At 50.4% G+C, this 27910-nt stretch overlaps 1 protein-coding gene across 8 annotated transcripts in view; it reads right to left on the bottom strand.

The window, feature by feature from the left end:
• Positions 1-162: 162 nt before the first annotated feature.
• Positions 163-27910, bottom strand: part of GJC2 (gap junction protein gamma 2) — a 42893-nt gene continuing 15145 nt past the window's right edge. For 6 of the 8 annotated variants that reach the window (XM_065050282.1, XM_065050278.1, XM_065050277.1 and 3 more), the window contains one exon: positions 163-7052. In XM_065050282.1, coding sequence (XP_064906354.1) covers positions 5785-7032 — 1248 coding nt within the window. In that variant the 5' untranslated portion in view covers positions 7033-7052 and the 3' untranslated portion in view covers positions 163-5784. Of the gene's footprint in view, positions 7053-13146; positions 13516-21460; positions 21480-27910 lie in introns of those variants that run through there. The other 2 variants (XM_065050284.1, XM_065050276.1) reach the window with 2 other exon arrangements.

The raw sequence follows: 27910 nt of genomic DNA, 5'->3' as shown, positions 1-27910 counted from the left end.
GGTCAACTGCTTCTTAAGGCAAAAAATACTTTGCAGTGATTTGTTGCCCTATCTGGGAAAATAGAGCTGTTCCATGGCTAAAACAGGCAACTAGTAGATTGAGAACTATTCCTTGTCATCAAGACTCGGCGCCCTTCTGACAGAAACGCCACACGCTTTACATACTGTAACAAAATGTAAGTTTTATTCCGTTTTATTAGTAATGGATGTAGAATAGCCAGTTGGAGAGTTGGACTGATGCATCTTTCTCTTTTGACCAGTGTTTAATATTCTAACTGCAGTCCAGATGTAACATTTACACTGCAAAATACTCATGGATTCAACCTCATACTCAAAAAATTTCTAGTACAAATACAGTTAGTACATTAAAAAAAAAATGAACAACAAAAAATAACAATCCCAGAAACTTTGTAACAGCACAGACTGGTTATGGCCTTGAGTTAAGTTCAAGTATTTCCCAGTGGAATGCAAGCAAGCAACAAGGTAATCTGGCTTTTACGTGGGACATTCCTAGCCCTGAATGGTAAGAATAGAAATATAAGTGTGGGCACTTTATCTTGACCGAGTTTAGCAAGAGAGTCAACATTTACGATTACGATTAGTTCAGCTACGAAGCTAAACCCGTCTTGTGTGTGAACAAAACTACTAAATTGTAAAAAATAAAACAGCAAAGCATTAATTACACTGTGGGCATTTCTTCCGTGGCCGGCGCTGTCATTTGATTGAAATTCCTTCAGCTGCTGGTTTAGTTTGTAATGGTTGTGGTGGGGATTTTGATTATGGTTATGGTTGTTTTGCTTCTCCCTATCCTTTTCCTTCCCAAACTGACATGATAAAAAGCTACAAAGATGCTGAGGGGTCTGGAGCATCTTTCTGATGAGGAAAAGCTGAGAGAGCTGGGGCTGTTCAGCTGGAGAAGAGAAGCTGAGAGGGATCTTATTGATGCTGATCAATATCTCCAGGGTGGGTGTCAAGAGGATGGACCAGACTCCTTTCAGTGGTGCCCAATGACAGGATGGGGGGTGATGGGCACAGACTGAAACACAGGAGGTTCCATCTGAACATGAGGAGAAACTTCTTTCCTTTGAGGTGCCAGAGCCTGGACCAGGCTGCCCAGAGAGGCTGTGGAGTCTCCTTCTCTGAGACATTCAAACCCACCTGGACATGATCCTGTGTGATCTGCTCTGGTGACCCTGCATTAGCAGGTGGGTTGGACTGGATGATCTCCAGAGGTCCCTTCCAACCCCAACCATCCTGTGATTCTCTGTTTTTGTTTCTAACCCAAAAGGAGTTGCCCCTGAGGAGACATTAATGGATGTCGGTTGCCTCTGTGGCAGTGACTCAGTGGAAAGACACAATATCCTAAAGTCTTTAGAGGCCAAGGAGTGGAGGAGGAAGGGGGGAAGTGAGCAACTCAGTATACATAATAATAATAATAATAATAAAAATAAAAATCCTTTCTATTTCTAGGGCTGCCTAACTCGTCCTTGCTTCTGTGTGCGGCTCGGAAGGGATCTGGGAGAACTGGGGACCAGGTTCAGAGGAGTCGCTGGGTGACTGCGACCTTGCAGGCAACTTTCCATCCGTCCCATTCAGTCCATGACACTGGAAAAGTCCTGCTGGGAATGTGCCCTTGTGCTTCTGCCCCTTTCGAAACACTTGGAAAATGTAAGAAAGCAGGATGAGCTCCCTTTCGCAATGGATTTTAGGCAAGGAAGCATTTCAAAGCCAACAGATGAGCAGGGCTGGCTGGAAGGATGGCTGAGAGAGCGGTTACCCTGTGTCTCTGCCCAACGAGGAGCTTGTATCGATCCCCCAAGAGTCTGCCCTGGCTCTAGCACTCGTCAATATTGCAATTATTGACTCTCGCTGTGGAAAACAGTCTGTGCGTATTAAATGTGATGGTGACACCAGCCAGGAGGAGGCTGCAGGATCGACCAGCCGTTCAAAACTCCCCGTGTTACACGGGGTCCGTGGTGTGAAAATAAGAATAATACAGTCTGAAGAAGGGCATGGAGATCCTGGCTGTACAAACAGACATCTGCAGAGAGGGGAAATCCCCACGCCTGCAGAAAATGGGGTTTTGGGGAGGAGCAAGGGGGCAGATGGGTGGAAAGGTGGCCCAAGGGCCAGTGCAGCCACTCTGCTGGGAAGATGTGGACTGGCTGGTGGTGGCTCAAAGACACCAAGGAAAACCGTGCTGGAAAAATAGCCCTTGGAGAACCACTAATGAGACAGGAGTTAACTCAGAGCAGAATTTAATCTGGGGGAGATTAAAACAGCCTTCTGACACCCAAAAGCTCCTGCAGACATTAAAGGCATGAGATGCTCTCCATGTCTGCTGAGGAGAGGAGATGCCACGGGTTTGTGTAAGCCGTTAAGGAGGCGTTTGGCGGTGGCAAGTTGGTGAGAAGACCCATGGTCCTTTCCAGCCGTCTTGGTCTTGGCATCTCTGAACCTGCTGTGGAGCCCTGTGATCTCCTGTCAGCTGTGTCACTGGGGCATGGGGTGTAGCTACATAAAATGGGTCTAATGAGTCAATCAGGTCCATGTAATCAGGTTCTGGGGTTACTGGCTTGGAATCTGCCCCAGGGTGAGGTGTTTGCCAGGATGGTTTCCTGAAGCAAGAGCATGAGGCACATGCCTGTCCCAGCATTCGGTGACTCGCGAGTGAATCTGCAGGCCAGCAGGAACTGATCTGAGTCACCAGGAGAGGCTCAAGCCATGTCTGGGGCTGAGGGAGGTGCTGCTGGTCCTAAATCCGGACCCTTGCACAGCATTGCGTGGGAAGGACAAGGTTACCCGGGGCTGTGATGTTACTGCTCATCTCGAAGGAATCAGAATAACCCAAGTGGGATCTAACCATTCCTCAGAATTTCCATCCTTCCTTTGGGATTGTGACTTGCCAGGCTGATTCCCATGGGGGTGCAGGGCTGGCGGTAAATGAGAAATCACATTGATGTGCAGGACAAGGATGGAGCCAGGCTCTTCTCAGTAACTACCAATGGTAAGACAAGGGGCAATGGGTTCAAACTGGAACACAGGAGGTTCCACTTAAATATGAGAAGCAACTTCTTCCTGGTGAGGGTGGCAGAGCCTGGCCCAGGCTGCCCAGGGGGTTGTGGAGTCTCCTTCTGTGCAGACATTCCAACCCGCCTGGACACCTTCCTGTGTAACCTCATCTGGGTGTTCCTGCTCCATGGGGGGATTGCACTGGATGAGCTTTCCAGGGCCCTTCAACCCGTGACATTCTGGGATTCTGTGATTCTGTGACAAGCTTGTCCCCTGGAGAGCTCTAATTACGAGGGAGCAAATTACAAGGGAGCAATTTCCACCCAGCAGCACCTCTGCTCTCCTCCCCAGCAGCACAGGACGGTGGACCCCTGTGCATTTATCTTTGTGACAGCAGCACCATCACCAACCAGCCTCTCCTGCATCACCAAGCGCAGCCCCAGCCCAGGAGAGACCACGTTCTCACACACTGACGAGGACCAACAGTGCCATTGGATATGTTTGTCTCTCCACCACCATGCCATGAACTTTCTGAACCCTTTCTGTGTTACGACTGACCATGGCTGCTGGGGGGACGGCCTGATCCTCATCCTGGATGCAGTGGTCCATTTCTGAGGGGAAGATCACTAGCAACAGGAACAGGCAGAGCACCAGGCATTTTACCAGTGCCTTCAGCAGGACCAGGAACGAGCCTGAAAACATTCCCCAGGCTGTTACACAAACCCATACTGAATACTTACAGCTGGATTCCTCCTAGGATGTTTCTTTGCTTTCTTTTTAAACTGCTTTTTCGCTGCCAGCACTGTTCTCTAATGGCATGGCAAGGCTCAACTGAGGTTCCCAGGAGCTGAAGACTATACCCAGGTCCTCTGCCTGCTCCCAAGACTGGCCAAAGGGCTTGGACACCTGGGGAACAGGCACCCTCAGGGCTTTGAGGGACATAGCTCAAGGACATGAGAAAGATACTCAGCAAGAAGTCATGTAGGCCCAGTGGATAAGAAATATTGGCACAGGGACCTATGTGTGACTTTGGGTGGCTGGCACATCCCTGAGGGATCAGCTCAGTGCTATGTTTGGTGAGGATTTACTTCTTTTGCATTAGGTTTGATCCTGAAGGCTCTGCCTGTTTGGGTTCTGCGTGGTGGTGAATCAACCACTGGACTCTTGGGAGGTTGCAGGAGCATCTGCCAAGCCACAGGCATTGTGGGAACATCGCAGGGATGAGATGCCCTCTGAGATGCAGCAAAACGGGACAGTGACTGGTTTCAACTTCTACCATTCATCAGGAGATGCTCCCTGTGCTCCCAGTGATGAGGTTTTCTTTCTATTTTGTGTTACTGGAGGGACACGAAGCCACAGCCCCGCAGCTCTGCAAGAGACGGGGATGAAACCAGCCTGACAAAGCACTGTCACGAGCCTCAGAGCTCAGCAGCTTGGTTTTAACACGCCCTCGGATTCCTGTAGCTGCATGAGCACCACCCTAAAGCCAAGCCAAGCTCTAAGAAAGCTCCCCATAAACCAGTGAAAAACTTTGCTGCTGCTGTCCTGGTCCTGCCCCCACTGAAGCCAGATCTGCTGAGACCCACAAGCAAACGTGTGAATACCTGCCCGTTCCCCAGGCGAGGCTGGAAGCCCAAAAACTGCTCCAGGATGAGATCAGCCACAGTCCTGGACCAGCTGGGCTTTCCCAGGGGAGGTGGAAGGCTGTAAAATTACCAGAGGGTTGATATTACATTTATATATATATATATCTCCCTATGTCTATATTCACACACACATTTTCATATGTGTTTATATCTACGTACATGTACACACACACACATCATATACGCGCCCTCCGCCTCTATTTATAAGGGTTTGATGAAACAGTAAAACAAACTTCCCAACACTCATCTTCCAGTCTCTACTAATATTCAGCAAACAAAGAAAAGCCTAAACCCTTTGTGATTTTGCTTTCCTGGGTTGCGTAAAGGCACTTTCTGATGATGTGAAGCAGCAGCTTTGTTAAAAACTCTGGAACTGCGACGATTCCCATCAGGTCTGTAGCAAGTGCTACACAGGCACTGGTGTGACTCAACGTCACTGCTCGCTCCTGCTGCGCAGCATCTGGTCGCATTTGCTTTGTTTTGCTTTGACGCAGAGGAATAAAAGATGACAACCTTCAAATATTAGGTCTCCCTGGGTAAGACAGTTGCTGCGTTTCTGCCCCGTAACCCCCTGCGGGTCACAGCTCATTGCTCGCAGCATCGAACAAAACCTTTGTTTCCAGAGATGCCTGCTAGAGCATCCAACAATTCAGGCAGGACATCAGCTGTGAGCATGTCTGGAAGGCGCATGCAATATGTCAGTTGTTTTCTCATCAAGGGGTCAGAAATTAATATCGATTAAGGATATTTAGTAATTAAACACTGCCTGACCTACAGCTCTGTAGCCTTGGCTGTCAGCTCCTGAGCCACCAGCAGCTCCTTTTCCCATCACAGCACATTGTCCAGTCTCTATTGGGGACTCCGGTGGTGTCCAAAGGGGTGGGAGACGTGAGGAGTTTTCTGTTGCTCACCGGAGGTTCCCAACGCGTTGGAAACAGGGAAGAAATGTCTTTTGTTAATGCACTGGAAGACAGCACTAAATTGGTCTGAAACTCCTTTTCTCTCTTGATTTCCACATCAAAATTGCGCCTGTGCCCTGTGAAACGAACGCAAGACAATACCAAAAGCCAGAAACAAACCAAAATCAAAACCCCACTTACGCTGCCCTCTCTCCTTTTAGACGAAGCTATATCCATACAGACGTCTTTCCATCTTTGCTGCTGGAGCTCCCTTTCTCCAAGCAACCCTTGGGTTTAGCACCTTGTTTCTCCTGGGCGGTGTTGGCCCTGTTCTGCTCCACCACCGTGCCACCCGAGGCGGGACTGCTGGTTCGAGAAGGTTGCGTGTTGCCCTGGGTGCTGCTGTAGCTCTGGAACGCTATGTCCAACTGCTCCTGGGCCACTCGCAAGTGTTTGTGAAGGGTGGACAAGTCTGCTGGGAGGTTCTCATCTGGGCTGGTGCACTGCTGCTCCTGAGCGACGTTGGCCAAGTTCTGCTCGTGAGCCATCAAGCTGTTGGGGATCTTGGTGGACTTCTCCGATTTCACCACCATGTTGTACTCAGGAGGGCAGGAGATGTTCTTTGCGTAGGCGTAGTTGTAGGGCGGCTGCCTAAAACTGTTGATTTTCCGGTTGCGAATGGCGTCTCGGATGGTCCCAAACCCCAGGTGGAACATCTCACACATGTTCAGCAGTAAGCACAGGCAGCTCACGACGTACATCACCAGGAGAAAGATGGTCTTCTCCGTTGGCCGCGACACAAAGCAGTCCACAGTGTGAGGGCAAGGGAGTCTGTTGCAGACATAATAGGCTTCTACCTCAAAACCGTAGAGCAAATACTGCCCTATCAAAAAGCAAACTTCAAAAGAAGCTCTGGTAAGTAGCTGGAAGACGTAGATTTTCATCAGTCCTTCTTGCTGGATGCGCCTCCTCCCGTCGTGCTTTTGTTGCTCTTTGCTCTTGGGTTTGGCTTTGGCTTTCTCACGTTCTGCTGTGTCGTCAGAGATCATGGGCTCCTCTTCGTCAGCCTCCATCGGGTCCTCCACGTTGCGCACCGTCTGCCAGTTCAAGGCAAACTGCTTCTTCTTCTTGAAGCCCTTGAACTTCTTCTCCTCCTCCGCCGCCCGGGCGATCTTGTGGATGGCATAGCCCAGGTACATGACCGAAGGGGTGGATATCATGATGATCTGGAAGACCCAGAACCTGACGTGTGACAGCGGCGCAAAGGCATCGTAACAGACGTTGTCGCAGCCGGGCTGCTTGGTGTTACAGGTGAACTTGCTCTGCTCATCGGAGTAGATGGACTCCCCACCCACCGCTGTCAAGACGATGCGGAAGACGATGAGCACGGTGAGCCAGACCTTCCCCACGAAGGTGGAGTGATTGTGAATCTCTTCTAGCAGGCGGGTTAGGAAGCTCCAGCTCATGTTGGTCATAAGGGCTACTCAGTTATAACCTGCGGGAAGAGGGGGAAATAAAAAACAGCTGTAAGCGAACATCCACGGGTGCAGTCAGTGACATGGCTGTGACATTTTAGAATCATAGATTGTTTGGGTTGGAAAAGCCCCTCAAGATCATCGAGTCCAACCATTAACCCAACACTGTCAAGTTCATCTCTGACCCATGTCCTTAAGATCCAATCTCCGCATCTGTTCAACCCTCCAGGGATGGTGACTCCAGCACTGCCCTGGGCAGCCTGTTCCAATGCCCCACAGCCCTTTGGGGAAGAAATTGTTCCCCAGATCCAACCTCAACCTCCCCTGGTGCAACTTGAGGCCGTTTCTTTGTGTCCCTGTCTCCCCTCAGCTCCTGTTCTTCAGCTGAACCCCCCAGGTCCCTCAGCCGCTCCATCACACTTGTGCTCCAGCCCCTCAGCAGCTCCGTTCCCTTCTCTCCACTCGCTCCAGCACCTCAAGGCCTTTCTTGGCATGAGGGGCCCAAAACTGAACACAGGATTTGAGGTTTGGCCTCCCCAGAATATGCCATTGTGCCAATGTGACATTGGCATGTCTGTGACAGATGAGGTTATTTTATCTTAAAGAGGTGTCCTGCACCGCTACAGCCACCTGAGGCACAGATGGCTGGTGGCACTGGATACAGGCAGATCCATAGCACAGCACCTACCAGAATCATAGATTCATAAAATCATAGAAGCATAGAATAGTTTGGGTTGAAGGGACCTTCAAAGCTCATCCAGTGCCCCCCCTGCCATGAGCAGGGACATCTTCACCAGCTCAGGTTGCTCAGAGCCCCGTCCAGCCTGGCCTGGGATGTCTCCAGGGATGGTTCATCCACCACCTCTCTGGCCAGCCTGGGCCAGGGTTTTACCAGAATCACCATTAATGGCTTTGTTGCATGTTTTGAGATGTTGCTCGGCTGTAAGAAGGATTTGAGTCACTGTAAAGTGAACACGAGGCACCGTGGAAGCCACTGAGGCACAAAAAGGTGGCAATGGGTGACAATCTCCTGCTTGCACGCCGTGGGCTGAAGTGGCAGAGATGAAAGTGGGAACTGGGGATGCTGCCCCCATCACAGAGACTTGCACTGCTGAAATATCTTTTATTAGCAAACCCAGAAAAAAATGCAAAGAATCAGCAAAAAGAATGGGAATATTTATGTTTACAGGCTGACGGCCCTTTCAAGTTCCTTTGGAAAAAAACAAAATAAAACAAAACAAATGTTTAATCAAATGCAGACTCTTTTAAAAATAAACCTTGAAAAGCTTTCAGAGAAAACCATGCATCTATTAGAAGACCTGGACAGCTGGGGAGGAAGAGATTGTAATAATCATTTTGTGTTGAGCTGAACTTGCAATGGGGCCTCAGCCCGAGCTCCTTGGGTGACCCCGGGCACCATCAACGGCAGGTGGCGATTTTAATGCTTGACTGGCAGAGACCCTGACAGATACCTGGTGACAAGAGCCATGTGGAAGCACTCAGACCCAAAGAGCACCGTGGTGGGGGACAGAGGGGCAGCAGAGAATGGGCTCAGCCTTCCCGCACCCCCACATCCCTCCTCTGAATCATCCTTCAGCTCATTTTGGAGTTTACACACCTTGTTTGCACACTGATAACCTGATGGCAAGGTATAAATTAGGTGCCTTGAACACAAGGGACTTGAACACAAGCCCTATGGGGAGAGGCTGAGGGAGCTGGGCTTGTTTAGTCTGGAGAAGAGGAGGCTTAGAGGTGAGCTCAGCACTCTCTAGAACTACCTGAAGGGCAGTTGTAGCCAGGTGGGGATTGGTCTCTTCTCCCAGGCAGTCAGCAATAGGACAAGGGGCCATGGGCTTCAACTCTGCCAGGGGAAATTGAGGCTGGAGATTAGAAAGCAATTCTTTGCAGAGAGAGTGGTCAGGCATTGGAATGGCTGCCCAGGGAGGTGCTGGACTCACCGTCCTGGAGGTTTTTAAACTGAGATTGGACATGGCACTTAGTGCCGTGATCTAGTCAATGGACTGGAGTTGGACCAAGGGTTGGACTGGATGATCTCTGAGGTCTTTTCCAACCCAGTCCATTCTGTGATTCTGTCTGTGAGCTGGGTCTATGAACTGACTGCCCACCGCTGCACCCAGAAGCAAAGAGTGGATGTGTTGGTGGCAGAGGTAGGAGCCAAGCATGGACACAAGGGATTTAGCACAGAGTAGCACATGGACATGGTGTGTCATGGCTCAGCAGTAGCTGTGTTGGCACAGGCTACTCCCCCATAGTCCTGCATGGTCAAGTGGAAGAAGAGAATCATAGAATCACAGAATCATTTTGGTTGGAAAAGACCCTCAAGATCACCGAGTCCAATCATTAACCCAACCATGGCACTGACCCATGTCCTGAGGAACTCATCTCTGCTTCTTTTAAACCCCTCCAGGGATGGTGACTCCACCACTGCCCTGGCAAGCCTGTTCCAATGCCCAACAGCCCTTTCCATGAAGAAATTGTTCCCAAGATCCAACCTCAACCTCCCCTGGCACAACTTGAGGCTGTTTCCTCCGCTCCTGGCGCTTGTTCCTGGGGAGCAGAGCCCAACCCCCCCGGCTCCAAGCTCCTTTCAGGCAGTTCAGAGATCAGAAGGTCTCCCCTCAGCTCCTGTTCTCCAGCTGAACCCCCCAGGTCCCTCAGCTGCTCCTCATCAGGAGCTGTTGTCCATATATTAAAAGAGTATGGATATCAAAACTTCTCCATGGTGGCTGGGCAGAGATAAACATCCAGGAAGGAAAATAATGCCAAGAGACATGAGCCTGGTCCTGACCTGGCCTTGCATAACTGCTATATGAAGATACAAAATTATTCCCTAGGGTTTCCCTGGCACAAGCCAGGCTTTGGGCTCATCACCCATGCCAGGAGCAGGATGCTAGCAGCCACCAGCATCAGCCTCACACAGGAGCAAGAAGGGAAACATGCCTTGCTGTGTTCTCCACATCGAGCCTTCCTGGAATGTGATTTTGCTTCTTAGGACAGGAGCCAAACAGTGCTGGTTTGCTCAGCTCTCGCCTTCGTGCTGCCCCAGGAGGCAGCAGCACAGTCTGAGGCTCGAGATGCGGCGAAATTCCTCCTGCTGTCGAGGGCTCTCAAGAGCAGGCAGATGGAATTTTCTAACCCTGCTATTTCTAGATCAAACAAATCCTCTGCGAACCCAAACCCCCAAGTCTTCGCACGCCAGATCGAGATGGCAGGAGCACTCTGCAGATGGTGTTATTCTTCTCCTATAGCTGGAGAAACTGAGGCAGGGAGCAGAGAAACAGCCCATTCCAGGCTGGGTAATAGGGCAGAAGAAGAGGGGGGGAAGGTCTCCTCTCTGCCCTCAACTTAGCTGGTGGAAAACAACAGCCCTCAAGGCTGATGGGACCAGAAACCCCCTTTCCTGCCCCAAAAGTGATGCCTTGGACCCAACAGTCAGTACAGAAATGCTGCTGCAGAAAGGACCATCCACTGCAGAACAATGTGGAAAACAACCACTACAAACCTATTCTTTATTTATTGAGGAAACTAGATTTTTTCAGGGGTCAGATGGAATCACAGGATAGTTTGCGTTGGAAGGGACTTTCAAAGCTCACCCAGTGCCACCCCTGCCATGAGCAGGGACATCTTCACCAGCTCAGGTTGCTCAGAGCCCCGTCCAGCCTGGCCTGGGATGTCTCCAGGGATGGTTCATCCACCACCTCTCTGGGTACCTGGGCCAGGCTCTCACCACCCTCAGGGGCAACAGTTTTTTCCTCATGTCCAGCCTGAATCTCCCTCCTTTGGTTTAAAACCATCAACCCTTATACTATCACAACAGGCCCTGCTCAAAAGTCTGTCCCCATCTTTCTCATCGGCCCCTTTTAAGCACTGAAAGGCCACAATAAGGTCTCCATGGAGCTTCTCTTCTCCAGCTGAACACCGCAGCTCTCTCAGCCTGTCCTCCCAGCAGAGCTGTTCCAGCTTCAGGTCATTCCTGTGGCTCCTCTGGCCCCTCTCCAGCAGGTCCATGTGTGTCCTGTGCTGAGGACCCAGAGCTGGACCAGCACTGCAGGGGGGTCTCACCAGAGCAGGGCAGAGGGGCAGAATCTCCCCCAAACCTGCTGCCAACTCTCTTGGTGATGCAGCCCAGGGTACGATTGGCTTCTGGGCTGCAAGAGCACATTGCCAGCTCATGTCCAATCTTTCATCCACCAGCACCCCCAAATCCTTCTCCGCAGGGCTGCTCTCCCTCTCTTCAACCCCAGCTTGTGTTGATACCGGGGGTTGCCCCAACCCAGTTACAGGACCTTGCACTTGGCCTTTGAGTGACTTGTTTGCTTCTCTAGACTCCGTGAATACACCCTGAAGTGCCTTTAACCCTTACTCTGATTTGCATCCACATTCAGATATGGGCAAAATGGGGCATTAAATGATTTGCAGGATTAATCTGGATGCTTGGCCAAGCTCCAGCTGATGGGGGGCTGGGGAGGAAAGACCCTATGGTTGCTGTGGGACATGGTGTAGCCACCTCTGGAGCATCTGGGTCCGGCCCAGGCAGGACTGAGGCTTGGGTCCTCACATCAGTCCCAGCTTGGTTCCCATCCCCCTCCTGCCTCCCATCTGCATCCCCAGTTATCCACAAGCCCCAAAACACAAGGCTTCAAAAGTCCTGTAGAGCAGTCCATTTATAATTTCAGTGCTCACCTAGAGGGTTTATGAGATCTACACCAATTTTTACCATTTTGCTGTGTCCTGAAGGACACAGTTTCCAAAGCTCAGAGTCACCTCCAACAGCAGTTTCGCTGGGGCAGGGAGGGTCTGATCAAGGCAGTGGTGGCTTTTGGAGTAAATGTTCAAGTTTTGATCTGGTATTATTCAGGCTCGTTAGCAAAGAACCTCTCAGAAACACATTTTGGAAAGAAGCACCTGATTGCTTTGGTTCAAACCCCTCACGAACCTCCCGAATCAGGGGGAAGGGAAGAAACTGTGAAATAATCAAAGCGACGGGTTGTTGCTTTGAGAAGACCGCTGCCGGTCACCAGCCACCAGCCCGAGCTGCTGGTCCTGCCGTTCACACTGCCCTCCGTGCACATCTGGATCTGCAGCAACATCTGCAGGAAACGGCCTCCAGCTGTTTCTGCGCCCCTGGGGCCCCAATGCGGATGATCACACCTTGATGTTCCGCTCCTGTCCGCCCACCCGCGCTCCTGGCACCGTTTTTGAAAGCAGGAGCTGAAGGAAATGAGTTAAAAAACCCTCCTACGATCAGTTCAGTTAAACTTCCAGTTTTTTTTTGTGACTCACTGGCTAAAAAGACTATACCATGAGATTTCAGTGCTTTTAATTGCTTGTGGTGGGGGAGTTGATACACCATTATATTTTAGAATTAGGCATAAGGCAAACAAGCTTCCAAGGAAGGATTTGTTCACATCACTTTTGCTGATGGATAGGATGGTATTAGGAAAGGACTTTGTCTCATCTTCTCGCAGTGTCAACTATCAACGCACAAAAGATGGGTTTTTACACCTTCTGTGTGCCTCAGATCTAATTCCTCCATGCAATGGAAAAGTTACACAGCCCAGCTCCCCGGGGAAAGAAGAAAAACCAACCTATGTGTGTCTAGAGCAGGCAGATGGATTAGCTGAGCTGGTTCATGCAGCTAAATCACCTGTCAGAGAGGACCCACCGTCCCTCTGGCTTTCAAACCCATTCATTCAGCCATCTGCTTTCACATGTTTTCTTCCCGACTTGCTGATATGCAACGTATGAAGTGCAAGCAGGGTACAAGTTTCACTTTGAAACAGCTGTAAAGGAGGATTTGAACCGCTCAGCACAACAGCAGCACTTAAAGTAATGAAAATAATGTGTGGCCAGGTACAGGAATGACCTGTTGGTTCCACGTCCTCAGCACAGTTCCTTCCCAAAACCCACCGACCCCTCTGCGCAATGACAAGCACAAACTATGGAAACTTTAAAACCTGAGTCTAAAAGGAGCAGAAGAAGGGCAAAATGAATAGAGAAAGAGATCTGCGCTAGCTGGATGTCCTTGTTCTGCGTGGTTGCTTAAACCGCAGGGAAAACAATGGAAAAAAAGAGTTAAATAATTCTACTTACAGAGACATGGTGCTTCTCGCTGTGGCTTTTCCCTCCTCCCTGACATTCCTCCGCCTTGCCTTAGATAAACTCCCGCCGCCTCGGTCCAGCCATGCCCAGTGCTTGGAAACCGGAGCTCAAGGGAAGTATTTAAACCCGAATTTAAACCCCGCCTCTGCCGGGCACCCACTGCCGGGACGTCCTGCCCGCGCTGCCCCCACCCCACCAGTGCTCCCGGTCCCCCTTCCCCTCACCGAGCCCTGCGAGAAGGAGGGAAGGTGCTGTATATTAATATATACATATTCAAGGGAAGAAACGGGGCATGGGTTTTAAATCCAAACAAGCTGACGGGTCTGGTTTTAGGAACGCTGCCTGGAATTTGGCTGCCGAGCTCTGGAGCCGGTTGGAAGTTGGATTAATAGCATCGGCTGGTGGCACTGGTAACAGATTTGTGAGACAGCGAGCGTGACTAATAGGGAACATGTGGAAAACACATTTTGGCAAAGGTTCCTTGGTTGCTGAGGGGAAAAAGAAATAATAATAGAAAAAGAGGCAAGGCTCACTAGTGAGAAAAAAGTGCTCTGGAGCTTTGCTGTAGCCCCAGGTGATGTTTTCTCTGAAAGATGGGGCGCACCTCTCTCCAAGCTCATGGATGGGAGCAGAGAACAGGTGAAGGATGGGGAAGGGGGTTTTGAGCACACACCGAGACTTTTTGGCTTCTTTGCGGCAGCAATAAATAAGAAGTGTGGGAATGTACATGAAGCCTAAGGCAAGAGGGGAAGAAAACCCCCATCCTGATCATCAAAGGATCGCTTCTCATCTCTGCTCTGTCCCAGGGGAGGTTTGGCAGTGCCACCCCAGTGGGATCAGGGCTCCAGGTAGCTCGTGAGATGGAAATTAAGAGTCAAAGCAGAAAATCTCCCCAGGGGCTAGTGAGGAGGAGAAGGAAGCAACGGCATCAGTCAACAAGGATCAGATGCAGCCTTTGAAGGGAGAAAACATAGCAAGATGTACATGTTGATCAAAAGGAAAATTTGAAACCATATGGTTTATTGGGAACTTTCATCCCTGGTCCTGACAAAGCAGGATATTCTCTCTGCTGCCAGAGCTCTGGTTTTCCAAAGAGCCCAAAGAGGGGCAATTCCTGCTTGATGGAGCTTCTCACACTGCTGGAGAATCTCGAATCCTGGGGACAGTTTTGGGCCCCTCACGCCAAGAAAGGCCTTGAGGTGCTGGAGCGAGATGAGAGAAGGGAACGGAGCTGGTGAGGGGCTGGAGCACAAGTGTGATGGGAGCGGCTGAGGGACCTGGGGGGTTCAGCTGGAGAACAGGAGCTGAGGGGAGACAGGGACACAAAGAAACGGCCTCAAGTTGCGCCAGGGGAGGTTGAGGTTGGATCTGGGAACAATTTCTTCCCCAAAGGGCTGTGGGGCATTGGAACAGGCTGCCCAGGGCAGTGCTGGAGTCACCAGCCCTGGAGGGTTGGACAGACAGAGATAAGGTTCTCAAGGACATGGGGTGGGTTAATGGTTGGACTCGATGATTTGAGGGTCTTTTCCTACCAAAATGATTCTATTCCTGCAAGCAGCAGCATCTCCTACATTGTTCCACGCTGCCTCTACTGGGGTCTCCAGGGGGGCTGGTGTTTCTGAGCATAGTGCAGTCACTTTTCTGAAGGTTTTAAGTTATAAACTAATTGCTCACATGCAGTGATAAGTTAATTCACTGTTCACAAGTAGCTGCCTATGACAGGCAGGTGGAGAAAGCTTTATAACCAGCGAAGTTAGGTGTGGGGATGAACATACCCTTGGGGGAACATGCCACACTAGAGAAACCAGGGTTTGGGAGGCATTTTGGGGTGAATGAGGCTCTAAAGAAGTTAAATTGTCACCTTGTCTGTATGCTTTGACTTAGCACACTGACCCAACTTGTGTTCTCAAAGGAAACGGGGAGATAGGGAGTTGGTTCCAAAGGAGACCACCAGGGCTGGAAATCTCCAGCAATGCCTCAGCCTCCTTGGAGATCTCCCATTGGGACCTGACTGAGATGATGAAAACGTGCCATGAGCCAAGGCCATGTTACCCCTGTGTGTTCCTGGGGTTGCGTTCGGCCTCCAGCATGCTGGGGCGGTGACCTCCTTGCCCACATGGTCCTTCACAACTGAGGACAGCATGGTGGGTCACCTCATGGTCACCTCTGCAGGGGACACCTCATGGTCTCCTCCACAGGGGCCACCGCATGGTCCCTGGGTTCATGCCCCCCCAAGTGGGGACCCTGAAGCTTCCAGCACGTCACACCATCTACTTCTAAAAGACAAATCCTATGAGATCCACCAGACCTGCGGGATGGCCACCAAGATCTCGTTCCCATGAAACAACCGTGGTGAAACTTCCACCCGCTCCAGCCGGCGCAGACGGAACTGCCGAGATGTATTATTAGTTATTTAAAAATAACTAGCTGAGAACAACTTCCAGGCTCTGCAGGACTGCAGGCAGAATCTTGGAGATAAAAGGCGGCTCAGCATGGTCCGTGTGCCGTGGGTCACGCAGCCTTTCCAGGCCCTTTGCTTTCTAAACATGTGGGTTATTTATACGCACAGCAATCTCATCTGTCTGGTGGAAGTTTTTTCGGGACATCTGTGCTTCAGGCGAACTGAGCAACATCTGCTCCTGCTCCAGCCTCCTGCCCAGCAGGTCTGGCCAGGATCGAGTGGTTCCCATCACCAAACCATCACTCATGGGCCAAAGCATCACCCAGGGAAGGAAGCAGAGATAAACACTTTTTTTCTGCTCACTTTAGTTGAAGTGGTGGGTGTCAAGAGTACGGCACCTGACTCCTCTCAGTGGTGCCCAATGACAGGATGAGGGGCAATGGGCACGGACTGAAACACAGGAGGTTTCATCTGAATATGAGGAGAAACTTCTTTCCTTTGAGGTGCCAGAGCCTGGCCCAGGCTGCCCAGAGAGGCTGTGGAGTCTCCTTCTCTGAGACATTCAAACCCACCTGGACACCTTCCTGTGTGATCTGCTCTGGTGACCCTGCTTGAGCAGGTGGGTTGGACTGGATGATCTCCAACCCCAACCATTCTGTGATTCTACAATTTTGTGACTTGTATTTATGGTTGGAGGGACCATCCTTTGCAACAGTCTCTGTTACCAGACACAGAAACAACCCGTTTGCTCATGAAACAGTAACAGAACCAACAACCACATTGATGGATGACGGTATCAAGGCCAACTGTGGACATCCCAGTGGCCTGTTTAGGAGCTGTGAGATTGAGACAGAAGGCAGCTGGTGGGAATGGCCATCGCGCTGTTCAACTCACCCACCCCAGACAAGGACCCATGGGCTGTCTTTGAGTCCCACCACATTACAGAGCTTAACCCAGAAAACAAAATAAATCTCAGTTGTGCAAAATTCCCTCCTTCCCCCAGAACTCTGGGCGTTCTCCAAGATTTGAGACTGATCAGGGCTTGCGTTGTAAGAACTCTACCAAAACCTCAACTCTCTTAAAAACAAACCAAAAACCAACCAACCAACCAAAAAATCCCAACAAATTTACAGGCATCAGAAAAAGCTGTTCCAGTGTTTGCTGCTAAAATCTGCCTCATCACAAATCTCTGTGCGGACTTTTCAAGACAGTGGTGATGACAACCCCAGCTCAAACGTGTCATTTGAATGACACAGAATCACAAAATCCCAGAATGTCAAGAGTCGGAAGGGACCTGGAAAGCTCATCCAGTGCAATCCCCCCATGGAGCAGGAACACCCAGATGAGGTTACACAGGAAGGTGTCCAGGCGGGTTGGAATGTCTGCACAGAAGGAGACTCCACAGGGCAGCCTGGGCCAGGCTCTGCCACCCTCACCAGGAACAAGTTTCTTCTCATATTTAAGTGGAACCTCCTGTGTTCCAGTTTGAACCCATTGCCCCTTGTCCTATCATTGGTTGTCACTGAGAAGAGCCTGGCTCCATCCTCCTGACACTCACCCTTTATATATCTGTAAACATTAATGAGTCCCCCCTTAGTCTCCTCTTGTCCAGCTCCAGAGCCCCAGCTCCCTCAGCCTTTCCTCACACGGGAGATGCTCCACTCCCTTCAGCATCTTGGTGGCTGCGCTGGACCCTCTCCAGCAGTTCCCTGTCCTGCTGGAACTGAGGGGCCACAACTGGACACAATATTCCAGGTGTGGTCTCCCCAGGGCAGAGCAGAGGGGCGGGAGAACCTCTCTGACCTACTGACCACCCCCTTCTAACCCACCCCAGGTACCATTGGCTTCCTGGCCACAAGGGCCCAGTGCTGGCTCCTGCTCATCCTGCTGTCCCCAGGACCCCCAGGTCCCTTTCCCCCACGCTGCTCTCTAATAGGTCATTCCCCAACTCATACCGGAGCCAGGACACCAGGTTTCTACCTATTCATCATCAGGTTGATTTATTGTTTTATTTTCCTGCATCCAGCTCTGCTTGTTGGATGAACCCAAGAAGGTTTTGATCTGGATCAGGACGTGGCGGTTGGTCTCTGGCTCTTGCAAGGACCAAATGGAGGAAATCTGGTCTCACGCATTTTTCCAAAGCCTGTGGGGATTTTGGCTGCATAACATAAGGATGTTTGGAAAACGAGGTGAAGTCTGCTTTATTTCAGGCGCTCTGAAAAATATAAACTCTGGCTCTGAATTGCCATGAAATTTGGACCATGATTCTGCCTCAGCCCAGAAGATAGAGCAGAAAACTAAAGGCAAAAAGAATTTCTGTTAAGTTTGCGTTAGTTTGTGATTAGAACAAAAAAACTATGACGTTAGCAGAATGAATAATATTTCTGCTGAAAAACAGTGAAATGTGTCCATTGGCCACAGAAAGGTAACAGCATTTCCCTTTGAAAATGACAAAAAAAAGTAATCTGACATGATGAAATAACAGCAAGGTTTAAATTACAAAGTACCAAAGTCCAGAGGAAGCGCTTAAGCCTGGGCTGGAGAGCAGAAACAATTTATTCCAGCCCTTCCCAGCCCTGAAAATTTCGCTGTGATGGACACATTCTTGAGATAAATTTCAGCGTTGACAAAAAAGCACATAATTCTTCTTTCTGACGGGAACCTTTCTGCTGAAGGTTTTGAGGCCGGCGAGATAACAGGGGCCGACGTACCAAAAGGTGGCAAGAAGGGATTTGCAGGAATCCCCAGGGACGTGGCTCAGCAAAGCCCTTTATAGCACTGTTTTCCCGCCGCGTCTGTTCCTGCTCCAAAGAAAGCATCTACCTCAATAGTCAGAGGTCAGACGGAGCAATTATTTCCCTTTTCTATTTACTTCCCTTTCCTGAAGTAGCTGGAGAAGCAATGGGAATAAAAGGCCATCTCCAACCGCACCCATCAGGGTGGTACCCGGCGTTCGTGGTCCACACGTCTCCCCTGCAAACCCACCGCGGTTCCCCGAGTTCTCATAACAGGAAACAATAACATTTCCAGCCGGCGTTCCCAGCCCTGGCTGACCTGCAGCACAACCCTGTGAAGCCAAGCCAGCCTTAGGCTGCTGTAGATCTTCCCCAATTTGTACAAAAGAGTGAAAAAAGGCAGAGGAAAAAGGTCAGGGTGCATGGGAAAGAGTAGAGAACACTGGAAAAAAAAGCCAAGAGGACACATTTTTGACTGCTCCAGAAAGGTAATGGTTTTTTTCACTAACACCTGTGGATGGGCAGAGATGCTGTGTTAGGTGGAAGTTTGGAAGAGCCCCAGGAAAAGGGGGTAAGAGGTTGGAAGCTCATTCACAGCTTCTGGGTTTGATTCAAGAGCTGCTGGGTGAGGCCCATGGTTCATGCTGAGCATCCGAGAGAGGAAGGAAAACCTGGCGTGAAAACCATGGGCACCCAGCAACTCTGCACAGGGATGAACATCTCAGTGATGGACGAACTCCCAAGTATGTTCTCAAGGGTGAACAGGGATGAAAGCCCAAGTAACAAGTGATAGGACAAGAGGAAACGGCCTCAAGTTGCGCCAGGGGAGGTTGAGGTTGGATCTGGGGAAGAATTTCTTCCCTAAAGGGTTGTTGGGCATTGGAACAGGCTGCCCAGGGCAGTGCTGGAGTCACCATCCCTGGAGGGGTTTTAAAGATGAGGTTCTTAGGGACGTGGCTTAGTGACAGAGTTGGGTTAATGGTTTGACTCGATGATCTTGAGGGTTTCTTATAACCAAAACGATTCTGTGATTCTATCTTAGACACAGTTTAAGGGTAAAAACAGCAACCCCCCAAAGTGAAGGTGGAAGGGTTGTGTCCTCTGTAGATTAACACAAGCAAAGCAGGACGTGCTCAACACCTCCTCCAGCTTTCCTCGCCAAATATCTGCAAATACACATAGGTTTGGGTTTTCTGGTGGGAAATGCTTTGCAACCACACAGGCTGGCTGCTGACCCTAAGACTTTGGTTTTTTGCAGTGGTTCCAATCAGAAAAATGATGGTGTCATCACATGCCTCGTCTGTCAGACATGGGGAAGTACGACAGCCACCACAACAGGCAGGACAACCTGGATACACCTGGCTGGGACGGTGGTGTTCAACCAGCCCCATAACATGTAGCAAATCCCAGGATAAACTCTCCCACCAGGATTTAAACGAGGTTTGTATGAATTTGAGAAACTCAGGGAGACGCTGCCAATGCCCTCAGCTCTGGCCAAAAGGCACTTTTGCCCCCAGTAAAGGACAGTGTGACCCACCACAAACCATGGCCCCATTTGCCAAAGTGGAGACTCAGTAGGTTCAAGATGGATCCTGGCCTGACAGCCACACCACTGTCCAAACCACAGTGCAATAGGGAAGAAGACTCTGGATCGGGGATTTGATGGAGGTTTCTTTCACCCCTGACTGCAGGAGAAGCTGAGCAAGAGAACTGAGTGTGAAGTTATCTTAATTTCTTTACTACCTCTAAAATCTCTGTAATCTGCCAACCAAAGTGCAGGTTAGAGGAACATCTTAACCCTAACAAGGACAAGGGATTGCAGTGAGCAAGGGTCCCACAAATTGGTGCAGGAACAGGACCCACAGGATCCAGCCCAGGTATTTGAATCAGGTCCACGCTCTATGTTGTTCTCATAATGCTCCTTTGTACAGCCTTGGCCATACATCATGACCACCGAGAGATTGCCCTGTCCTACACTGTCCTCAGGAGGTGGTGGATGAACCAACCCTGGAGACATCCCAGGCCAGGCTGGACGGGGCTCTGAGCAACCTGAGCTGGTGAAGATGTCCCTGCTCATGGCAGGGGTGGCACTGGATGGGCTTTGGAGGTCCCTTCCAACCCAAACTATTCTATGATTCCATGCTTTACTGCTTTAAATAACTGTCTAAAGACCACATGTGGGTCTCTTTTGGAAGAGCTGTTGTGCCTCTGAGCAGGTTTAAGGTCCTTTTGCTTTGGTGTTATGTCTGGCAAGGGTGTTGAGTCCCACTCTGCTCTACCAAGAACCTAATGCTGGTCTCCTAAACCACTCAGCAGGTGGACTGGTTGCAGGAGCTGAGGTGAAGCTCAAGGATCAGGACTTGTAAGATGACCCAAAATCTTATGTGAACCAGAACATGTGCATCTGAGACTCCAAACCTCTCTGCACATCCCAACACCCGTCGCTGTAGCATCTATTGCCCAACCTCCTGGCTTTGGAGGAGCTTCTGACTTGCCAGGTCAGACAGAGGAGGCCATTCCATGAGCCAAGTGTTGTGCAAACGGGGAGAAAGGCTGTGGATGGCTGCCAAGCCTTCCCTCCGCCGTAATAACCCATCCCTGAATAAACTCCATGCTGCAGAACCTGCCATCCCAAATCACCAAAACGTCCTCCTGAGCTCAGCCCTGGCTGCCTGGACACCAGACCCCTCCTCACGGTGAAAGAATCCAACATCAACTACACAAGCACATTGAAGACAAGAAAGCAAACACCAAAGGGAAAATATCAGACACCTGGATGTGACTTTGCAGCCCATTTTTTCATTACTATTAAGATCTAAACATAGTTAAAAGGGAAGAGAGAAAAAGTTGAATGCGATAAACGAGGAAACAAATGAGCTGGGCTCGCTCTTGCCAATAGTTCTTAGATAACAGACAAAACAGAAAATAAAGAAAATAAGGAAATGTTATTACTACAAGCGCTTTCCTATCCTTCTGGCCGGGTTCCCAGCATGACCGGGGCAGGTTTCTACTCTGCTCACCAGGATTTATTGTTAAACCAGTATCACCATTGAATATTTAAATAACCACTTAGGTAATTACGCGCGGAGATAATTCTACGGTCACATTTAAATGCAGAAAAGAGGAAGATGAGAGAGGGATGCCCGGTGCCGGGCAAGCGGTACGGTACCTTCCCCAGGAGCCCTGGGGCCAGAAGCATCAGCGAAGGTTGGCCAGTCTGATCTGAAGGCGAGCGTGCGGTGGGAATGGGACGGGAACCTTCCTGGACGTGTTTACATAGGTGGCTCCCACCCACTGACGCTGGAGAGGTCAGAAGCTCACACCTCACATCTGGACACCACTGGGTCCCCCGTGCCAAGAAAGGAGACCACGTGTCTTTTTGTCCCCAAAGCTCGTGTGACTGGAGGGGTGTTGGATCAGGGTCCCTTCTTCCCTTCCACAGGTAGACAGTGGGGTGGAGGAGGTGGCCTCAGGTGGGAATGGAGCCAGTCCCACCTGGCCCTGGGCCACGCTGATGCCCAAAGCAAAGGTTGACTCTGTAATCTGCAGCACTAGAGGTCCAAGCCCTTGGGCACCCGTTGGGGTGCTGGCAACACCTTCTCCACCCGCTCCACCACACTGGATATGAGCACACACCTGCCTGTCTGCTGTGCTGGGCGTCCAGCTACCCAGACCCTACACCAGCTCCGCCAAACCCTGCACCAGCTCCATCAAACCACACATCACCACTACTAAACTGTATGTCACCTCCATCAAACCCACCACAACCTCCACCAAAACCCACACCAGCACCACCAAACCCTACACAAACACCATCAAACCCTACACCAGCACCACCAAACCCTGTGTCAGCACTGCCAAACCCCACACAAGTAACACTAAACCCTACACCAGTATCACCAAACCCTGCACCAGCACCACCAAACCCTGTACAAGCACCACCAAACCCTGTACAAGCACCCCCAAACCCTGTACAAGCACCCCCAAACCCTGTACAAGCACCCCCAAACCACACATCACCACTACTAAACTGTATGTCACTCCATCAGACCTTACACAACCTCCACCAAACCCTACACCAGCACCACCAAACCCTACACAACCTCCATCAAACCCTACAGCAGCACCACCAAACCCTACACCAGTATCACCAAACCACACATAACCACTACTAAACTGTACGCCACCTCCATCAAATCCTACATCACCACTAAAATCTACACACCACTTTCACTAAACCCTACAGCACCCCTCAGCCCATGATGTGTCCCAAGGTTGGAACCGCCAGCCTGAGGGTTTGCCATGGTCTCTTCATGACCACTGTTCATGGCTAAAGCAAACACCCCCTGACTTTGCTGCTTGCCCTCTCCTACCAAAGGATGGACCAAGCTGGTCCCCATTACCCAGTTGCCTTCACCCCATGCAGTGCCAGCAAAGCTGGGCTGCAGCCAGGTGCTCTTAAAAGTCCACCATGAGATGACACCTTCCTTGCTGCAGTGTTACCCTCTTGGACACAGGACCCCCTGCATGACCCCCACTGTAGGAAAGCATCATCTCTTACAGCCTCAATCCTTAATGACCACGGGGCTGTGCAAGTTGCTGGTCCCAAGGTGGCCAACCACGCTCGCATTGTGCTTCACTGCGAGCACACACGCTGCTTTGCAACAGGTTGCTCTGGGGAGTGAGGAGCAATAAAAAGCTGGAGAGAAGGAAGGGTAATATCAAATACAGCTGTGAAAACAAAGATTAAAACCCTCTGAGGCCAGAACCAACCTTGGCTAACGCGCGGGAAACAACGCGCCAACATCAATTCCTCTCCCCACGTCCATCCAACAGATATTTTTTCATGAATGAGCGTGTTGGGGCGGAAGGGGAAGGAGGGGACATGTGGGAGGAAGGGGTGGACAGCCCTTCCACGCCTTTCACTCAGGGGAACCTCTGCAGTTCATGGACAGACAGGGCCATGGAGCTGAGCCAACGATGCTCCAGAGCTTGGGGCTGATCCATGGCCTGAGACAAGCAGGCAGCTAAATGAGGTTCTTCTCTCTTGGCTGGTTCTGAAGGTTCTTCTCAAGAGAGGACCAGGCACACAGGTGCAGGTTTTGCTAGAGAAGTGAGCAGCTCAGGTACATGTTACCCAATCTGGGTGAAGATGTCCCTGCTCATGGCAGGTGGGTTGGACTAGATGAGCTTTGAAGGTCCCTTCCAACCCAAACTGTTCTATGATTCTATGATCCTACTTCATTTTGTGATAAATAGCCCTTAGAAATGCCAAGCTGGGGTCTCTGACCTACAGGCAGCTATTGGGACACATCTAAGTTTGTTGCTGGTCAACCGAGGTCCATCCTGTCCACTGCGGCACCCAGCCCACCACATTTCAGTATTTCAGGAAACCCCCTGGAAATTTTCAGGAACAAATAGCTGCAATCAGTGACCCAGCCATTACCAGAAGCTGAGGAAAGAAGATGAAGTTGTGGGAGGCTCTTCTTGAAAATTCACTATTTGCATCTCTGGTTCTTTACCTCCTTTCCTCTCTCAGACATCATCCCTTTAGCCTCCAGACAGAAACAAGAAACCACAACATCATCTGTGTTTCTGACAAAGACCAAGAAGCAACAACTTAAGGAATGTGAACCAAAGCCCCAAATCATGCTCTGCAGCATTGCTATAAGACAGGTCAGTTTGCACACAGATGGACAAGGTGGGCCATGCATGCAGCCATGAGGACCGGAGCCAGCAGAAGAGTCCCACAGCCAACTGGTGCCCAACTCACTGAGCCGTGGTGAATATGGAGCCTGTGAGCTTCCTAACATCATTTGAAAGCAGATCTTCATCCACCATAATTGTTTTTCCCTCGCTGCTTTTGGGTCCCTACTACCCTCAAAGCCTGGGAGTCTTCACCTCAATCCTCTGGAGCCCACATCAGAAAGGAGCAGGGCACCCCATCTCCACCTCTCCCAAAGCCAACAGCACAAGAGACATATATAGTTGTCTTCTCTCAAGCAATAAGATCTTGTAGACCACGAGCTCCAATCTCTATCACCAGACACATGATAAGGGAAGGGACTTGCCTGGCAGGACATTCACACCAAATCCAAGAGGTCCCACAGAGGGTCTCTCCCATGGCACTGCCACCTTGTCCCATGTGGGGACTTGATCCCAAACCATATACATCATGGACTCCCATTTGGATGTGTCTCTCCTGCCTAGACCCTTGACTAAATGCCATTGCATCGCCTTGCCATGATCCCAAGCTCCCCCTTGAGTCTATCCCCACTGGGTTTATCTATGATGCTGGCTCCAAAAATGAGCAGACCTTCTCCTGGCACACCTAAAGTCCCATCTCACCACCTTCGGGACTGCAGATCCAGAGCCCAGACAGCTCTTGCTCTGCTACTGTCCATTCAGAAGCCCTCACTCCATCCTCATTGCAAAAATTCAGCTGACCAAGTGGATTTTCTTCTTTGGCCAGAGCCCTTCTTTTCTGCTCTTGATTTAATTGTCCAGTTGTAATAGCCAAGAATTTACAAAATCTGGTGGAAAATTAGAGTCAATGCAGGAGTAAAACCACCCCGGCCTTGGAGAATGGTGCTTTTGTTTCCTGCCAGCCATCCTCTGTCAGGCACTGAGAGCAAAAAACCTTGAGCCTTTCCAGCCACTAAATCACCCCGTTGGACTCGTAACGGGGGCAGTTGAACTACACCTAGTTCCAGCTATTGAAATGACGGCAACAGCCTCCGTCCCACAGGAACTGACCCCTTTGTGGTCGCCGATGCTGGGGGAAGTGCTGATGACATATGACCATTAGCGACCATTATTAATTTCCAGTGGTGTTTGCTGAAGTTGGAGCTGGTGCAGATCCAGGGGTGGAGGGACATAAGCTCAAGGGACTGGAGGTGGGATGTGGGGATGCTCAACCCAAAGGAGAAGCCAAGGGCTGTGTGGAGGGAGATTTATGGCTTTGCTTGAGATTTAGCCCTACCAAACCACCCAATTTCTGGAGAGACCTTATTGCAGCCTTTCTGTACTTAAAAGGGGGCGATAAGAAAGATGGAGACAGACTTTTTAGCAGGGCCTGTTGTGATAGGACAAGGGGTGATGGTTTTAAATTAAAGGAGGGAGATTCAGGCTGGACATGAGGAAGAAATTGTTGCCCCTAAGGGTGGTGAGAGCCTGGCCCAGGTTGGCCAGAGAGAGAGGTGGTGGATGAACCATCCCTGGAGACATCCCAGGCCAGGCTGGACAGGGCTCTGAGCAACCTGAGCTGGTAAAGATGTCCCTGCTCATGGCAGGGGTGGCACTGGATGGGCTTTGGAGGTCCCTTCAACCCAAACTATTCTACGATTCTATGAAAGTATGCCAGGTGTAGGCTGGTTAGCCAGGATGCTCTACACATCAGCAACCTATCCCAATCATCACACTGAAGTCCTGCATTCACAAACACAGGACCCGGTTGGTGGGCTTCGTAGGACCAAGAAATGGGATCATCATATTGCGGTGCACATAGAATCACAGAAGGTCCTGAGCTGGAAGGGACCCACAAGGATCACTGACTCCAACTCCTGTCCCTGCATATGATAACCCCAAAATTTACACAGGGCATTGTCCAGCTGCTTCATGGTCTCCTCTTGCAGGTCTCAGCAAAGTCTGTCCATGCAGACACTCAGTCCATCACCTTCACCATCCTGGCCAGACCCAAGGACAAGACATCACTCCCCCACCACCTCCAGTCCTGCCCCGTCTTCTGTCCAGCTCCCGCTTTTGGAATTTCACCTTATTCTACTTTAGACTTGGGAAATTACCAATTTAATCCTTTTTCACGCCCATCCGTGCAACAGCCCCGTTAACACTGTGGAAGAGAAGGGGACCGAGAGGTCATCCAACCTCTCCACCGTGGTGAAACGTCCATCCCCGGGCAGGTCTGTTTGTGAAAAGCAATTACTGGCAGGGAAGAGGCAAATCCTGCATTCCTCAGCAAAGGAATCCGGATGATGTCACCTCCCGCCCGGTGGCAGGAGCGATCCTGCCTGCCGCGCTCCCTCCGGGCAGCCCCTGCCTCTGCCGCAAATATTTGCTTTGGCTCGGTTTTTGGAAGCTTCCCATTACAAGGAATAACGGCAGGATGGACTCTCCTACTGTACGGCTTGGACCAGCACATCAGCACGGGCCACAGGTTAATAGAGGCTCACACACGCCAGCAAAAGATCACTGCAAGCAGCAGAAGTAGGTTTTTTTGGATGGGTGGTTGACTTGTTTGCAGTTTTTGTTGTGGTTTTGTTTGTTTGTTCTGGTTTTGCTTTGTTTTGTTTCATTTTTTTGTTTGTTTTAAATCTGTGGTGCAGTGCAGGCTGAGAGATAGCAGAAACCTCTGAAAACAGAAGGCTACCTGCTTCACTAAATCGGTTTCAATCAAATTAGCTCGATTTTCTAGTATAGGTATCTAGATTGGAGGCATGTAAATGTGCCTCTGATCCTGTGGTTTTCTCTCCTTCCTTTTCTAGCAAGGTACATCTAGTAGGATACAACTCATAGGATACATCTAGTAGGATCATAGAATCACAGAATAGTTTGGGTTGGAAGGGACCTTCAAAGCTCATCCAGTGCCACCCCTGCCATGAGCAGGGACATCTTCACCAGCTCAGGTTGCTCAGAGCCCCGTCCAGCCTGGCCTGGGATGTCTCCAGGGATGGTTCATCCACCACCTCTCTGGCCAACCTGGGACAGGCTCTCACCACCCTTAGGGGCAACAATTCCTTCCTCATGACTGGCCCGAATATCCCCTCCTTTAGTTTAAACCATCACCCCTTGTCCTGTCATAATGTAAACATCCTTTAGGATGCCTGAGGCAAGTCGAGATCTTCCCTAACCAACCCGCTTGGAATAAACTGCATTTTTGCCTGGAAAGGGAATCCCAGAAGATGTTTCTAGGAAAAGGGTTGCAGGGGTATGAAGCAATTGTGGGGTGATCTGGGGGCAGGACCACGTGTGGCACAGTGCGTGGATAAGCTGGTTTGGGTTATAAAAAAAGCACGTTTAAGCAATCACTTTTAGAGGTTTCCCAAGCTGATGCACTTTGCATCTGGTGATCATCTTTCCTATGCAGACAGGCTGAGCTGGGGTTGTTCAGCTTGGACAAGGCTCTAGGGAGAACTTTGAGCAGTCTTTCAGTACCTAAAGGGGACCCACAAGAAAGCAGGAGAGGGATTTTTACACAGGCAGGTAGTGATAGGGACAAGAGGTGATGGTTTTAAACTGAAAGAGGGGAGATTTAGATTAGAAGAAGAAATTCTTCCCCATGAGGGTGGTGAGAGCCTGTCCCAGGTTGGCCAGAGAGGTGGTGGATGAACCATCCCTGGCGACATCCCAGGCCAGGCTGGACGGGGCTCTGAGCAACCTGAGCTGGTGAAGATGTCCCTGCTCATGGCAGGGGGGGCACTGGATGAGCTTTGAACGTCCTTTCAACCCAAACTGATTCTATGATCTTGCTCTGCCAGGCCAGGGATGCTGTGAGCATGGATGGGAGCCCCAGGCATGATGCTCTGCCTCTCTTGGTGCTGGATACATCCTTCATCGGCAAAATAGCTAAATCTGGATAGATCCCATCACGCTGATGGGTGAA

Source organism: Columba livia, chromosome 2, assembly GCF_036013475.1.
Source record: "Columba livia isolate bColLiv1 breed racing homer chromosome 2, bColLiv1.pat.W.v2, whole genome shotgun sequence".
Classification (NCBI taxonomy): domain Eukaryota; kingdom Metazoa; phylum Chordata; class Aves; order Columbiformes; family Columbidae; genus Columba; species Columba livia.
Note: the sequence above shows the minus strand (reverse complement) of the source record. Positions and strands in the feature narration are given on the sequence as shown.